The sequence below is a fragment of the Bufo bufo genome, chromosome 8, assembly GCF_905171765.1.
Source record: "Bufo bufo chromosome 8, aBufBuf1.1, whole genome shotgun sequence".
Classification (NCBI taxonomy): domain Eukaryota; kingdom Metazoa; phylum Chordata; class Amphibia; order Anura; family Bufonidae; genus Bufo; species Bufo bufo.
In genome coordinates, this window is record NC_053396.1 from 30,142,149 (window position 1) to 30,159,376 (window position 17,228).

The window sequence follows — 17,228 nt, forward strand, 5'->3', positions numbered from 1 at the left end:
TACACAGATAGATTTTGGGAGGGGGGGGGGGGGGGGTAAAAAAAAAAAAAAAAAAAAAAGGAGAAAACCCTCTCCGCACACAGAAATTGACGGTGATTGATTAGGTGTGCCAGCAATTAATATATATATTGTAGTCATTTGATTTGCTACAATGTATCAATGACAAGCGCAACACTGAAACTGACACCTTTAATAGGTTCTGGTGATCTGACACCCTTGAAATCCCCGGATTATTTAACGATCACTTTTTTAAAGGAAATATACAAGAACGTTCCACAAAAATAAAAATGTAAATATATATTTTTTTCTTTTTCCCCCCCATTTGAAATGGCAGCCATGTATTAAGAACGTGCAACTAGGTAAACACACAGTGACCTCATTTTGGGCATAATGTATACGCATTATGTATATGAAATATTCAATATGACAGTAGCAGTGGCGCACCCATCACTACGCTGTGGAAATCCTGTCTAGAAGTCCCTTCCCTTTAAATTGATTGAATTGTGATTTCATTTCTCCTCTGTCCAAAAACGGATTGCTTTACTGCCAGAACCACTGGCAACATCTCTGAGGTGATCTGGTGTCGGCCGCACAGATTCCATATTGATCATCTGATCCACGGACATAACCCTGTTTCACCCCCCCGGGCCCTACAGACACAGGTCTCTGGGGCAATTTGTTATTGGTATAAGACACGGGGACAACTTTTTTGTTGTTGGCCTATTTGCCTCCCCTCCAGCGTAGAAAGTGTTAACCTTTCGTTGTCACTTGGGCCACGGCCTGACAGAAGAAAAGTGTTGCCTGTGGCAGGTGATCTGTTCCCACCCGACATACACAGCGGTCTGTACACAAATGATCAATAATATCTCTCTTTTTTCTACCGGTTTTTGACCGCAAGACGTTACTGGAAACAAAGATGGCGGCGTGCAGCTTAGATGCAGCGGCGTAAAACTGAGCGCAACCAGCGTTCATAAAAGACTGAAAGGCGCCAACTCTTACCTGTTTTCTCTTTGATTTCACACAGAACACTGAAGAGGGCCGGCTTCATCCTATGGCAGTTCAGTGCATGCTTCCTGCAAGGAACAGAGGCAGAACAAGAGATTAACACCGGGGAATAGAAGGAATGATAGATAGATAGATAGATAGATAGATAGATAGATAGATAGATAGATAGATAGATAATAGATAGATAGATAGATAGATAGATAATTCAATCAGTTCATAGATAGATAGATAGATAGATAGATAGATAGAAGGATAGATAACGTATAGATGTAAGGATAGATACACAAGATGGACAATTCATAGATAATTCTTAGGAGTATGGATAGATACAGAATGTGAAGATAGATGATGTATAAATGGACAGATAGATAATTTAATGTAAAAATGCACGGATACATAGATTATTCATGTATGGATAGATACACAAAAATAGAAACAAGATAAATAATGCATGAACAGTATGCGTTTCATGTATATGTATACCCCGCACACATCATGTATGTATATGTATACCCTGCACACATCATGTATACCCTGCACACATCATGTATGTATATGTATACCCCGCACACATCATGTATGTATATTTATACCCCGCACACATCATGTATATTTATACCCTGCACACATCATGTATGTATATGTATACCCCGCACACATCATGTATATCCTGCAGACATCATATATATGTATACCCCGCACACATCATGTATGTATATGTGCACCCCGCACACATCAAGTATATTTATACCCTGCACACATCATGTATGTATATGTATACCCTGCACACATCATGTATATCCTGCAGACATCATATATATGTATACCCCGCACACATCATGTATGTATATGTATACCCCGCACACATCATGTATGTATATGTATACCCCACACACATCATGTATATGTATACCCTGCACACATCATGTATATGTATATCCTGCACACATCATGTATGTATATGTATACCCCGCACACATCATGTATGTATATGTATACCCTGCACACATCAAGTATATTTATATCCTGCACACATAATGTATGTATATGTGCACCCCGCACACATCAAGTATATTTATACCCCGCACACATCATGTATGTATATGTATACCCCGCACACATCATGTATGTACATTTCTATCCTGCACACATCATGTATGTATATTTATACCCTGCACACATCATGTATGTATATGTATACCCCGCACACATCATGTATGTATATTTATACCCCGCACACATCATGTATGTATATGTATACCCTGCACACATCATGTATATTTCTATCCTGCACACATCATGTATATTTATACCACGCACACATCATGTATATGTATACCCCGCACACATCATGTATATGTATACCCCGCACACATCATGTATATTTATACCACGCACACATCATGTATATGTATACCCCGCACACATCATGTATATGTATACCCCGCACACATCATGTATATGTATACCCTGCACACATCATGTATATGTACATCCTGCACACATCATGTATGTATATTTCTATCCTGCACACATCATGTATGTATATTTCTATCCTGCACACATCATGTATATTTATACCCCGCACACATCATGTATGTATATGTATACCCCGCACACATCATGTATGTATATGTATACCCCGCACACATCATGTATGTATAGATTTATGTGTTCACACAGGTAACATTCTGCACATTATTTAGACGGAATCTAATGTATCGATATAATATAAATATTTATACACTTCACCCTTCTAATAGCAAACTAGAACAAAGAGAGCGGACTCCCTCCTTGCGGCCACCAACCCCCACGGCAGGGTCAGGGGGACTTGGAGAAGTTGGCCCTAACTTTGCAGTAAACGCCGAGGACCAGGACTAGTGGTAAGTGTAAAAGTAGAGCTTCACAACGTGTAATGTTTGCTCACACGTCAGATTAGCCGGCTATTATAGCGAATATAAATCACCGCCTGTCGGCAATAAACGACTTCAGTCCATATCAAAACTGATTTATTAAAAGGGGACAACTTTTTACACGGCAGTACATTTCCCTAAGATTGATTTGGATTTAGTCTGCGGCGGCGGCGTCTCCTGCTAATGCTCAAGGAAACATGCAAAATCCATAGGATGGGGCATAAAATGGGCACAGAGCGAAGCACATCCCAGTGCCATCAGGACGCGGCAGATGCTTGGGTCTGGAGAAGTTCTTACATGACAGAGGATTGCTCCTTGGAAGGAAGCAGAGTGGTCCTGAAAGCCTGACCTATAAATAATGCTCTATACGGGGGCCTCCTGATAACCGGGGACTTATATGGGCTAATAAACGAGTGCAGATTGACTCGTGTAGCCCCTACCGTGCCGAGTGGATCCATAACGATCAGTTCCCCCCTATATAGGGCGCAGATCCTAAGGACGTAGCGAGAGCGCAGCAGCAGCAGCAGCTGCGCCCGAAGCCCGTGAAGGCATCACCCAGTCCCCCCGCTGGGGAACCTCCTGGGCTCGTCGTTGCGACCCAAACATGTGTCGGACGACTTGACAAACTGCCTGCGTTGAGAAGTTGCTCACTCCAGGATGTACAGGAGTGATGAGCTGCTCTCATGTGTGGGGAGGGTAAGCGTGATGCTGCGTGTCTCTATGTGTGTGCGCAGGGTTTTTTTTTTTTTTTTTCGTTTTTTTTTTCTTTTATTGCAATGGAAACCAACTTTGCTTGTGCCTCGTCCAGGCTCTGATCAGTGATGGTCATGATCTGGTGCAGGATGTCGCCAATGTCCTGCTTCCTGCCGTCCCCATCGGTCCCGTCGTGTCCGTGGGGAGGAGGTAAAGTCATCCCCCCCTGTACCGAGTGACCGGCCATGTTCACCCCGGCCAAAGTCTGCAGCATCCTGGTCTGCTCGTCCATACTCCTCTACGCAGCCGAAATCAATGGAAATCTAGACTGCGAGGAGACGACCTCACAGTCGGGGGCACAACCGCTTGGGGGGTCAGTGCCCCGCACATCAACAGTGACAACGAAGAGTAAATTCCCGTGCACTGACTGGCAAAGAAGGTGTCTAAATACAGTTCTTCACTCCATCCGGAAAAAAAAAAAACTGATAGAAAGTAACGCCTCGTCTAGACAAAATTCTGCTTCTGGGGGTCTATTTCCAGTGCCAATTTATTCCACCGCACGCTGCAAATGCGACAAAATTCTGGGGGTCTCATGAAAGGTCAAAGGTCCCTGCTTCTTTAGCTTTGCCAAGGCCGCTTCCGATTCATCCCATCAGGACACGAGTAAGCAAAAGCTATTCAAGTCACAAGTGGAAATCAGTTTTTTTGCAAAATTTTTTTTTTTTTCCTCCCCCCCCCCTTCTGTCAATGCAAGACCCACTCCGAGATCTTGAAGGAAAGGATGCTCTGCAGGAGAAGACGCACTTTTTCTTCTAGGACAGTCCTTGCATAAGAAATCACCTTGATTTTCAAAGCTTTATTCCAAGAAAGAAATCCTAAAAAAAATATATATATGTTTTTTTTTTGTAAAAATGTCAAAAAAAAAAAATAAATAAAGTCAATTATTCCCAGCTCATTTCCCCCCAGATGGTGATCGATGTCACGGAGTCAGAAGAAGGCGTCGGGGCTCCTCACATCGCCTCGGTCCTTGCTTTTCAGTCCCGATCTGTCCGCGTCCAGGACATAAATCAGTGCCCGATGATGGAGGAGTAGTAGTAGTTAGAGGAGTAGTAGTCGCCGCAGCTCCTCGCTGATCACCGCCAATAAAATAAATGAGGGATTATTGAAAAAAAAAAAAAAGACAAGAAATAAGATGCATCAAAAGAAAGTCTCAGGGAAGAAGAAGAAGAAGTTGGGGGCGGGTGGGGGAGCAGCGCCCAGTATTGATGACAGGAGCCGGAGAGGTGATAGAAATGGTTAAGGTGCCCAGTCAGATGGGGACGGTGATGATGATGATGCCTCAGAGCAGCAATCAAAAAAGTTTTTTCCTCCTCGGCGGCGGCTGAGGGGCTGATGAGGGAGAGATGGATGGGGGGCCGGTAGTCGGGGCTCTCCCGGGCGGGATTTATGGCTCCGGCTGCTTGCCCCGCTTTACGCTGCTGCTGCCGGCCCCGGTGACGGATTGACAGGCTGCCAACGCCACTCACTCACTGCGGACGTGTCAGACTTTGAAGGAGGGGAGGAAATAAAAAGGGAGACAAAATATAAATAATGGAGGCAGGCTCCTCCCTCCCCGTGTCTTCGGCCCCGGGAGGAGGAGGAGGAGGAGAAGGGGGGGGAGCGCAGCTTCCCTCAGAACCCCCTTCTCCCGTCCCCGCCCGCCAGCGAAGGAGGCGGAGACCGAGAGCGCCTTACTACTACCACCACCTCCGAGAAATGGCGCGCTCCGGCGGTTGCTAGGACGAGAGTTGTTGTCGCGCCACCGTTGCTAAGGGAGATGTGGCACGCCACCAATCAATGGCCCCGCTCCGTCAGTCAAGGTTGACGTTGCCCCGGTGTAAAGGGGGTGGGGGGAGAAGGTTGGTTGAGAGCACGTGTTTTTTTTTTTTTTTCCTTTCCCGCCCGCCTCTTTTACTTACCATTGGCTGGTTCGAAATGCTACGTCACGGCGCGGGGCGGAGACTTGGATGGTCCTCGTCGGATTGCCATGGCAGCAAGAGAGCAGAGGGATGAGGGATGCTGTGAGCTCCCTTCCTCATAGCAGAGCAGAGCTGCTCGCTTCATAGCAAGACGCAGCCAGAGCTGAGCAATGCGGGCAGACAATAGGAGGAAGACGGTTTACACTGTAATAAAAAGCTAACCAATGAACCCAAAAAAATGTCCCAAGCTATATTTTTCCATTAAAAAAAACGTCCCTAGTCAAAATGCCCTGGTCACTAAGAGGTTAAAGTGGCACCAGGGTGCTGTATGTAAGATTCAAGGGCGCGGACGCGCAACCCACAAGTGCTATGGCGGCTGCTGAAGTAGCAATTCCCAGTCTAAAATGAAGCACCTTTGCAAATAGTCATCATTAACATTTTCCTGTAGTTTTCTTTGGTGCAGATTTATGTCTCCATGGTAACAGACTACTAGCAAACCTATGTAGTCAGGTCCTGCCGACATATTCCCTTCTATAGGTCCCCATCTTCTTGTTATTTAAAGCTCCTTTCACCCCATGTTCTGCAGAGGTTCCTGTAGGAAGGATTTCCTGACGCAAACCTCGGATTTGTTCCTTTCACAGATCCCACTGTCACCCATGCAGTCCCCTCACAACACACCAAGCACAGCGCCATACATTGTGTAGTGGCTGTGCTCTGTATTGCAGCTCAGGACCCATTCACAATCTCCTGCCTTTGCCCTGCTCCAATTCGCAAAGCAAAGGCAGAGACTCTGTGTTGGCTTCAGAGCAGCAGCTGTGCAGACGGCGGCGCTACATTTTCGGCGCTCCAAAGCCGAGCCTCTACCCTTACTCTGCTGCAGCAGCGGCGTTAGCACCCTTTATGCTGAAAAGGGAATTCCTGCAGAGGTATTCACCCCCCCCCCCTCCCAAGATCAAAGGGGGCTTTTTGGGGTAGTACCGAAGGATATGCCTTAAATATCTGACAGATGCAGGTCCCACCGGTGTGGAGAACGAGTGTCCCCCAACCCTCTTGAATACCCTAAATGGAGGGGCGATTGTGCATGTGGACATCTCTTTCCGTCCAGTACTGTAGGATTTACGGAAACAGCTGAATGCACCGAGCCTGCTGTGTCCACAACTTCTGTATAGGTGAACCGAGAGTGCTGCAGCCCCATTTCCATTCATTCACCAGCTGGAGGTGGGGGACCCCTGTTCTCTTCATAGATGTGGGTCCCCCAAAGTGGGATCGCATCGATCGGACACTAATGGAATGCCCTATAAATATCTAAGTTGGGAATTAACGGAAACAGGATTTCGGATTTACGGAAACAGCTATATAGGTGTGCAAGTGCTGCATTCATTCACCAGCTGGAGAGACTTCTGTTCTCTCCTCATAGGGGGGGGGGTCCCGGCCCCGGCCCCGGAGGTGGGATTGAATCTATAAAACACTAATGGAATATCCTAGAAATATCTAAGTTGGGAATGCCCCTTTAACCAGGGCTGCACAGCATCCGCACAAGCAGCCTCCACGGTAACACCAAGGATAGCGACTGGCGTACCGCATGTAATATTTACTGAAATGCAGCCGAGATTTATCAAATGTTAAAAAATTCACTTTTGCCAGTTTTAGGGGTAGAAAAATGTTGCAAGACCTCTTTTTGGACCGTTCAGCATTTGGCGCAGGCGCGGCGAGGGAAAGTTGCTCGCAGGCTGCCAGCTTCCTCACCGCGCCTGCGCCAAATGCTGAACGGTGCGAGATTTCACTAGAGCACATGGCTGGCAGACAGATGCCCTGTCAAACAGGACATGGAGGGAGACGACAAAGGTGGGAGAACGGAGCCTCTAGGAGCAGAACCAACGCCCCCCCCCCCCCCCCCCCCTGCTCCTAGAGGATACTTATCGTATTATAAACGTTAGATTTCTGGCATAACGGGGGATAGATAAAAGTAGGAATAGGCTAGTTAGGTTTAGCTGACAATGTCAGCTAGCTTAATAGGGTTAAATCTGGTGACGGAACCCCTATAAGATTTTTTTTTTTTATGCTGGAGTTTTGGCTCCGGAAAATTCACTATTTCTTACTCCTGAAAATAGGCAAGAGGAGTAAAAAGGACTCCAGTCAGGGGCTGACGCAGGTGCGCCTAATTTATTGTGGGGCGCCCGCCTCGTCATACATTAGGTGAATCCTCCGGCGGCTCAGGTGGTAAACAAGACCGACGCAAAAAGCCAATCTTTGTAAGGACCCCCGATCTCTATTTATTTTGGATGCCCAAATATTTCAGTTTCTTGCACACCGTTCACACTGGGAAGAGATGTCAATCACAAGTTCGCCGTTTTATTTGACAATACTCGCAGTAATGAATTTCATCTTACACCGCAGTCGACGCTCTCGTTGTATCATATCGCGGCGCACTATTAGACGGTGTAATAGATGGATTTCAGCTTGAAATCAGATGAATACCTGAGGTTTAATTAGCCGTGCTCACAGACACAGCAGAGCCGGCGGAGGGATCGAGCCTCTATACCTCCCCCTGCTGGCACTACCTGGGCTCTGTACACGTCGCGTGCAGCCACTGCAGGGAAATATCTAGTGCACACACATAAAAACACTCGGAGACACGATTGTAAGCCAAAAAATATATAGAAAATTTGCAAACAAATATAAACAACAGATAAACAATGAATCGATAGATCCGCAGTGCAGCAATAATAAGAGCTATAACACATCAAGGGGAATTTTCTATTCCACTGGACGTAATATTTGTATTAAAGGTGCGGTTACACATTCGTATTTGCGCCGCGCTATCCACGCGTAAATGAGCTCTAATTCCCATGCTGCACCTATACAGACGGCGCGATGCAGAAGTGGGATATCACATCACAAAAGCACGTTGAAAAAGTCAATCAAGGGTCCATTCACACGTCCGTTTTTTCTTTCCTGATCTGTTCCGTTTTATGCGGAACAGATCTGGACCAGTTCTGTACCCATTCATTTTCAATGGGTCCTGGCAAAAATCTGTGCTTTCCGTTTCCGTTGTTTCGTTCCGCATGTCCGAAAAAATATAAAACTTGTCCTATTCTTTTCCGCAAAAATCGGATCCTGGTCAATGGATCCGCAAAAAACGGAAGACATTCGTATGTCATTACGTATGTCATCCGTTTTATGCAGATTCCGTTCCTGTAAATTACATTTTTATTTTAAAAACTTTTATTCACTTTTTTTTTTTCAAAATTTTTTCAAAGAAATCCAAACAACTTTATTTGCTTATTGAAATTTATACATGTTTCTGTTTTTTGCGGATCCGCAAAAAACGGATGACATACGGAAACATTTTCAGGAACAACGGATCCGCAAAAAACGGACCGAAAATCGGGATATAGAAAAATACTGACGTGTGAATGTAGCCTAAAAGTGTTTTGCCATCTCTCAGCTATCTCCGGAACTCCCATAGAAATGAATGGAGTGACGGTGTGCATGCCTTCGTTCCTTTTGGGGTGCTCCATGGGTTGCGAAGTCCACGTTCCTGTGATTAGTGGGGGTCCCAGCTAGGGCTGAAACGATTACTCGATTAAATTGAGTAACTCGACACAAAAAAAAAATCCTCCATGCAAATTTTCTGCATCAAGGATTCGTTTGTGCCACGTGACCACGGAGCGTGAGTGAAGCGCTTGCTATTACTCATGCTCAACGGTCTCCCGCACCGCGCTATGACTTGACGCTGTGTGAGACGTCAGGAGGACAGAGCAGCGCGTGAAGAAGAGGATGGAACTGCGGAGTGTCGGCAGTGCCCTTACAGGAAAGTATTTTATTTCACTGGCACTGGAGGGAGAGATGATGGCACTGGGGGATAGTGGATTGCATGGGGGGGGGGGGGGGCCTGATGGCACTAAGGGGGGACCTGATGGCACTGCAGGGGGTAACTAATGGCACTGGGAGGGGACTTGATGGCACTGCAGGGAAACCTGATGGCACTGGGGGGGGCCTGATGGCATGGGGGGAACCTAATGGCAGTGGGGGGGTAGCTTATGGCACTGGGGGGGACTTGATGGCACTGCAGGGAAACCTGATGGCACTGGGGGGGGGGGGCCTGATGGCATGGGGGGAACCTGATGGCACTGAGGGGAGCAAATGGCAATGGGGGGGAGCTGATGGCACTGGGGGGGAACCTGATGAGACTGGGGGGAGCTAATGGGACAGGGGGGAGCTAATGGGACAGGGGGGAGCTGATGGCATTGGGGGGAGTTTTTCTAAAGGAAAACGTTCTTTTAATTAGTTTTTTCTTATTAGAGTACTTGATTAATCGTTGGATTCATCGGTAGAATACTTGATTACAAAAATAATCGATAGCTGCAGACCTAGTCCCAGCAGTAGGACATTCACCGATCTTATAGTTACCCCCTATCCTGTGAATAGGGGATGACTTTACATAACCGGAATACCCCTTTAAGGCCTCATGCACATGACTGTATTTTGCATCCGTGTCTGATCCACATTTTTTGCAGACAACACTTCAAACCCATTGATTTCTATGGGTCCGCAAAAAATGGACAGCACACTGATGTCATCTGTGTGCTGCCCGCATCCGTATCTCTGTTCCACTATTTATAGAATATGTCCTCGCCTCATTATCCGTATTTTGCGGACCGCAATACAGATGCGGTCGTGTGCATGAGGCCTTACTCACTGGGGATCATTCACGCTGGTATTTGTTTTCCCCTTGAATGTGCGCCTCATCATAAATGAGGTACATCTCCGGCAGTCTATGCACCTGGAGTAAAAACTACTCCAACCTCTTACTGGAGTAGTTTTTTTGGAACGCCTTCACACGCTGCAGATTTTGTTGCAGAAATGTCTGCGTCAGAAAATCAGTTCCATTCACCTGACTGGGGCTTGCAGAAATACTTGCGCCTGTTGCCCCCCCTTCAAATAAATGGAGCTGATTTTCAGTAGCAGAATCTTCTGCAATAAAATCTGCAGGTGTGAGTGCCCCATTCACACAACCGTAGGGCCGCCGTGCCTGTGTAGGGTTGCCACCTCTCCCAACAAAAAATACCGTCCAAGTTAAGCCTCACCCCAATGGGGTTGTGGGGGCGTGGCTTAACACAGGGTGTTAAGTCGCTATGTCATAATGGGGGTCCCAGTTTTAATAGTGCCCTCATTAGTGCCCCCCCCGTAATATTAATGCTTCCATTAGTGCCCCCCAAAATTGATAATGCCTCCATTAGTGCCCCCAGAATTAATAATGCTCCCATTAGCACCCACCCAGAATGAATAATACCCCCATTAGTGCCCCCCAAAATTAGTAATGCCCCCATTAGTGCCCCCCAAAATTTGTAATACTCCCATTAGTGCCCCCCAGAATTAATAATGTCCCATTAGTGCCCCCAGAATTAATAATGCCCCCATTAGTTCCTCCCAGTAATAGTAATACCTCCATTAGTGCCCCCCAGAATTAATAATGCCCCATTAGCTCCCCCCAGAATGAATAGTACCCGCCCAGAGTTAATAATGCCCCCATTAGTGCCTCCAGTAATAGTAATTTCCCCATTAGTGCCCCTCAATAATATTAATGCCCCCATTAGTGCCCCCCAATAATATTAATGCCCTCAGTAGAGCCCCCCAGTAATAGTAATGCCCCCATTAGTGCCCTCCAGTAATAGTAATGCCCCCAATAGTGCCCCCAGTAATAGTAATGCCCCTATTAGTGCCCTCAGTAATAGTAATGCCCCATTAGTTCCCCCAGTGGTGCCCCCCAGTAATAGTAATGGCCAAATTAGTGCCCCCAGTAGGGCTCCCAGTAATTTTGATGCCTCCATTAGTGCCCCCAGTAATAGTAATGCCCCCATTAGTGCCCTCAGTAATAGTAATGCCCCATTAGTTTCTCCAGTGGTGCCCCCCAGTAATAGTAATGCCCACATTAGTGCCCCCAGTAGTGCTCCCAGTAATTTTGATGCCTCCATTAGTGCCCCTAAATAATATTAATGCCCCCATTAGTGCCCCCAATAATATTAATGCCCCCAGTAGTGCCCCTACATAATAGTAATGCCCCCATTAGTGCCCCCAGTAATAGTAAAGCCCACATTAGTGCCCCAGTAATAGTTATGCCCCCATTAATAGTAATGCCCCCATTAGTGCCCCCCAGTGATAGTAATGCCCCCATTAGTGCTCCCCAGTAATAGTCATGCCCCAGTAGTGCCCCCCAGTAATAGTAATACCCCCATTAGTACCTCCAGTAATAGTTATGCCCCCATTAATAGTAATGCCCCCGTTAGTGCCCCCAGTGATAGTAATGTCCCCATTAGTGCTCCCCAGTAATAGTAATGCCCCCAGTAGTGCCCCCCAGTAATAGTAATGCCCCCATTAGTACCTCCAGTAATAGTAATGCCCCCATTAGTACCTCCAGTAATAGTAATGCCCCCATTAGTACCTCCAGTAATAGTAATCCCTCCTTCTCTTCTCTGTGCAAAAAAAAAAAATCCATTTGATCTCGCCGCGGTGAACACTCGCTGCTCACTGGACGCTCAGGACAGGACCTGCTCTCCAGCGTGATGACGTTTCACAAACCCTAACCAGTGAGCAGCGAGTGTTCACCGCAGTACGATCAAATGGATGAGGTGAGTTCTTTTTCTTTTTTTTCTTAAAACAAAAGGGGTAGGGGGAGGTAAAGGCTGTACTAACGAGTGCTCCACAATGGAAGTGCTCATTAGTAACAGTCCTTATAGAAAAAAAAAAATTGCCGGTATAAAAAAAATTGCCGGCAGGGGCGCTAAAATACCGGCTTGGCCAGTGAGATACCGACCGGGTGGAAACCCTATGCAGTGTGGACCCATTGACATGAATGGGTCCGCAATCCACAAGGTACGGCAAAAGATAGGGCTTCCGGGTCTGTGCCTCCACTCTGCAAAAGATACGACATGTCCTATCTTTTGCCATATCTTGCAGATCACAGACCTATTCAAGTTTGGGGTCCGCAACACAGGCACAGCGTCCCTACGGTCGTGTGAATGGGGCCTTACTCCTCTTTTATGTCTATTTCCAGGAGTAAAAGATGGTAAATTCGCTGGGGCCAAAGTCCCAACACACCCAAGTGGCGAGGACGGTGCAAAAATGCCTGTGCAACAAAATATTGTCCAACCTGCTTTAAAAAAAGTCACAAAACGAGGCTTTGCCCATAGCAACCAATCGGATTCCACCTTCTTAAAAATAAAAGGTGGAATCTGATTGGCGTAGAAAATGGTCTAAATCTACCGTAAGACAGCAAGGAACCTGTCTTACATTTAGAAGCGGAGGTGGATCCTCCAAAGTTATGTAGAGGCCGGTGCCTCTACAAAACTGCGATGGATCCACCGCCAACTATAGGGGATAAAGACCGGCGTCTAAAATACCGGTCTTAATAAATGTGGTCCTGTGACTGTGACTGTTAACGCTGCAGCATCTGTACCTTCTTCTGTGTCAACTACTCTTCAGGGGTCATTTATCAAAGGACTATTTTAGTCGTAAAAATTGTCGCAAGTCCCCATTTTGACCAGCCGTGTAACAATATTATGTTTTATGGTCAGTGTCGAAAGTTTTTGACAGTTGGGTGGAGCGGGGGCCGCACCCCAGCAAATTTACTAATATACGCCTGAAAATGGGTGCACACATGGATGCAAAATGGCCACAAAAAACTGACAGTGTATCCGTTTTTAATGGCTATTAATTTTTTCACCGTTTTGTGAATGCACACGGGGGCACGTTTTACAAGCAGAAAATCCTCACAGATTTCCATGTAGATATCCGCGCGTTTCTGCACCAAAAACCATATGTGTTACTTGCGGTTTTTGATGCGATTTTGCCTCAGATCTCATTATAGCATTACTAGGGTGAAAAAAAACGCACAAACAACTGGCGTGCTGCGGATTTCAAAATCAGAAGAAAAATTTCATAGACTTTCCTGGTACTGTGTTACGCTGTGGTTTTTCTGCACGAAAGTCTACGCGTAAGGGTGCATTCACATGATTGTATGTATTTTGTGGTCCGCAAAACGCAGATCTGCCAAAAATATGGATGACGTACGTGTGACGTCGATGTTGCATCCGTTTTTTTTAAAACGGATCCACTATTACAATGTCTATCCTTGTCTGCAAGACAGACAAGAATAGGACATGTTCTATCTTTTTTGCGGAGCTACAGAACAGACATACGGATGCGGACAACACACGATGTGTTGTCCGCATTTTTTGCGGCCCCAATGAAATCAACGGGTCCGCATCCTATCCGCAAAAAAGGTGGATCGGATGCGGACCAAAAATATGGTGGTGTGAATGGGGCCTAATCCGCAACTTGTGCAGGTAGACAGGGTCTTTTTACACGGACCAATGTGTCAGGCAATTATCTGTAACAAACCAGACGTTCCCGATAATTGCCTGATCTTCAGCAGAGATGAGCAGCAAATCCCTCTTTAGACATATAGCTATAGCGCCATGACTAAGGGCGCAGTGTGCGTCAGAAACGTGTCAGCCGTGTATTAAGTGGTAAAAGTAATGATAAGTACTAAGATGGAGTTTTAATATGTATTAATAACGGAGATTTTTTTATTGATGCTGGACGAATCATTTATTGGAACCCATTAAAATCAATGGGACAGTTTTAACAGCCGTTTCTAACAGTAGTTAAAAACGGGTCAACTATGTAAATAAAGGGCCTTTCAGGGGTCAAAATAAAAAAAATATTCACCTTATCCACTAGCACCAGCCAGAACACTTGCTTCTCATTTGAGGCAGCAGGACCCCCGGTAATAGTAGTGCCTCCATTAGTGCCCCCTAGAATTAACAATGCTCTCATTAGTGACCCCCAGAATTAATAGTGCCCCCCATTAGCACCCCTAGTAATAGTAATGCCTCCATTAGTGCCCCCCAGAATTAACAATGTTCTCATTAGTGACCCCCAGAATTAATAGTGCCCCCCTTTAGCACCCCTAGTAATAGTAATGCCTCCATTAGTGCCCCCCAGAATTAATAATGTCCCATGAGTGCCCCCAGTAATAGTAATGCCCCCATTAGTGCCCCCAGTAATATTAATCTCCCCATTAGCCCCCCAGAATTAACAATGCCCCCATTTTGCTTATAGCTACATACATAAACAGTCCAGATCAAAAGTTTAAGACCACTTGAAAAATGGCAAAAAATCCTATTTGGCATGGCTGGGTCTTAACAAGGTTCCAAGTAGAGCTTCAACCAGCAACAAGAAGAAATGGGAGTGAGACAAAAAAAAATTTGAGCATTCAATTTAATGAAAACAACGAATAAACTGAAACAGGCTGTTTTTCAGCTAATCAAAAGTTTAGGACCACACCTCCAAAAAAAAACGAAACCCCCCCAAAACAGAAATCCAACTTCCGAACATGAACTCAGTAATGAGTAGCTCCGTTATTATTGTTTATCACTTAAAAAATTCGTTTTGGCATGCTTGATGCAAGCGTTTCCATGAGGTGAGTGGGAACATTTCTCCAAGTGGTGAAGACGGCCGCACGAAGGCCATCTACTGTCTGGAACTGTTGTCCATTTTTGTAAACTTCCCTTGCCATCCATCCCCAAAGGTTCTCAATTGGATTTAGATCAGGGGAACACGCAGGATGGGCCAAAAGAGTGATGTTATTCTCCTGTAAGAAGTCCCTTGTCCTGCGGGCATTGTGTACTGTAGCGTTGTCCTGTTACCACACAGACGAGGGCCCTCAGTCATGAGGAATGCTCTCTGCAACATCTGGACATAGCCAGCGGCCGTTTGATGCCCCTGCACTTCCTGAAGCTCCATTGTTCCACTGAAGGAAAAAGCACCCCAAACCATTATGGCGCCCCCTCCACTGTGGCGCGTAGAAAACATCTCAGGTGGGATCTGATTGTTATGCCAGTAACGTTGGAAACCATCAGGACCATCAAGGTTAAATTTTTTCTCATCAGAGAATAAAACTTTCTTCCACCTTTGAATGTCCCATGTTTGGTGCTCTCTTGCAAAGTCCAAACGAGCAGTTCTGTGGCGTTCAAGGAGACAAGGTCTTTGAAGACGTTTTTGTTTTTGAAGCCCTTCAGTCTCAGACGCCGTCTGATGGTTATGGGGCTGCAGTCAGCACCAGTAAGGGCCTTAATTTGGGTCGAGGATCGTTCAGTGTCTTGACGGACAGCCAATTGGATCCTCCGGCTCAGTGCTGATGAATTTTTTTGGGTCTTCCACTTGACTTTTTTGTTCAATAACCCTCAGGATCATTTAAGAAATTCCAAATGACTGTCTTACTGCGTCCCACCTCAGCAGCGATGGCGCGCCGTGAGAGACCCTGCTTATGCAGTTCAACAACCCGACCACGTTCAAAAAGGGAGAGTTTTTTTTGCCTTTGCCATCACAACGTGTGACTACCTGACAGAAGATGACAATGAATCCACATCTTTGCACAGATTTGGCCTTTTAAAGGCATGTGGTCCTAAAATTTTGATCAGCTGAAAAACAGCCTGTTTCAGTTTATTCGTTGTTTTCATTAAATTGAATGCTCAAAAAATGTTTTGTCTCACTCCCATTTCTTCTTGTTGCATGTTGAAGCTCTACTTGGAACCTTGTTAAGATCCAGCCATGCTAAATATGATTTTTTGCCATTTTTCAAGTAGTCTTAAACTTTTGATCAGGACTGTATCTATATACACTAAGCAGTTTTGTACATTTTTTATATGTTTTTATATAGCAGTCACCAACCAATCTACTTTTTTAATAAGGTCACCCATCCAATCATTCATTCATGTTTATCATCATGATTTATTATATCTCTTTTACTGCTTTGTGTTTACTTATTGTTAATTAATGCATCTATTTATTGTATTTATTTATTGTTCTCTTATATACATCTAGTAGTCATTCATTCATCTATTATAACTATTTAATTATTCATTTATTCCTGTAATGCATCCATCTACTGTGTATCCATGTACTGATAGTCAATTGTAAATATATTGTGCACCAATACGCCATATATATTGCCTATATTTTCCCCTATAAACAACGGGCCTCCATCTAAGGCTACTTGCACACTGGCTTTCCGTTTGTGAGATTCAGGGCTCTCACCAGCGGTCCAAAACGGATCAGTTTTGCCCTAATGCATTCTGAATGGAAAAGGATCCGCTCAGAATGCATCAGTTTGCCTCCGTTCCGCCTCCATTCCGCTTTGGAGGCAGCTACTTGCAGCGTTTTGGTGTCCGTCTGACGAAAATGAGCCAAACGGATCCGTCCTGGCACACAATGTAAGTCAATGGGGACAGATCCGTTTTCTCTGACACAATCTGGCACAATAGAAAACAGATCCGTCCTCCATTGACTTTCAATGACGATCAAGATGGATCCGTCATGGCTATGTTAAAGATAATACAAACGGATCTGTTCTGAACGGATGCAGACGGTTGTATTATCTGAACAGATCCGCACCATATGCGAGTGTGAAAGTAGCCTAGCTGGTGAGCAAATAATCTACACGCCTTTCATTGGACTAGGTGAGCGCTTCTGGCGCAGCCTCTTCCTTGCGTTCCACCGATCCGTTACACTGTGAGCGGGACCGGAAGTGCCCATCCGTCCCGCTCGCATGCTAAATTAAGCTTCACCTCACCCTCCTCCAGGTACCCACTAA

At 45.6% G+C, this 17,228-nt stretch overlaps 1 protein-coding gene across 2 annotated transcripts in view; it reads right to left on the reverse strand.

Moving 5' to 3' along the window:
* Positions 1–5,320, reverse strand: part of PBX3 (PBX homeobox 3) — a 201,814-nt gene extending 196,494 nt beyond the window's left edge. The window contains exons 1-2 of one of the 2 annotated variants that reach the window (XM_040442678.1): positions 3,707–5,320; positions 1,000–1,073 (exon numbers count right to left, since the gene is read on the reverse strand). In XM_040442678.1, coding sequence (XP_040298612.1) covers positions 1,000–1,073; positions 3,707–3,903 — 271 coding nt within the window. In that variant the 5' untranslated portion in view covers positions 3,904–5,320. The remainder of the gene's footprint in view (positions 1–999; positions 1,074–3,706) is intronic. The other variant, XM_040442679.1, reaches the window with a different exon arrangement.
* Between the last annotated feature and the right edge of the window lie 11,908 nt (positions 5,321–17,228).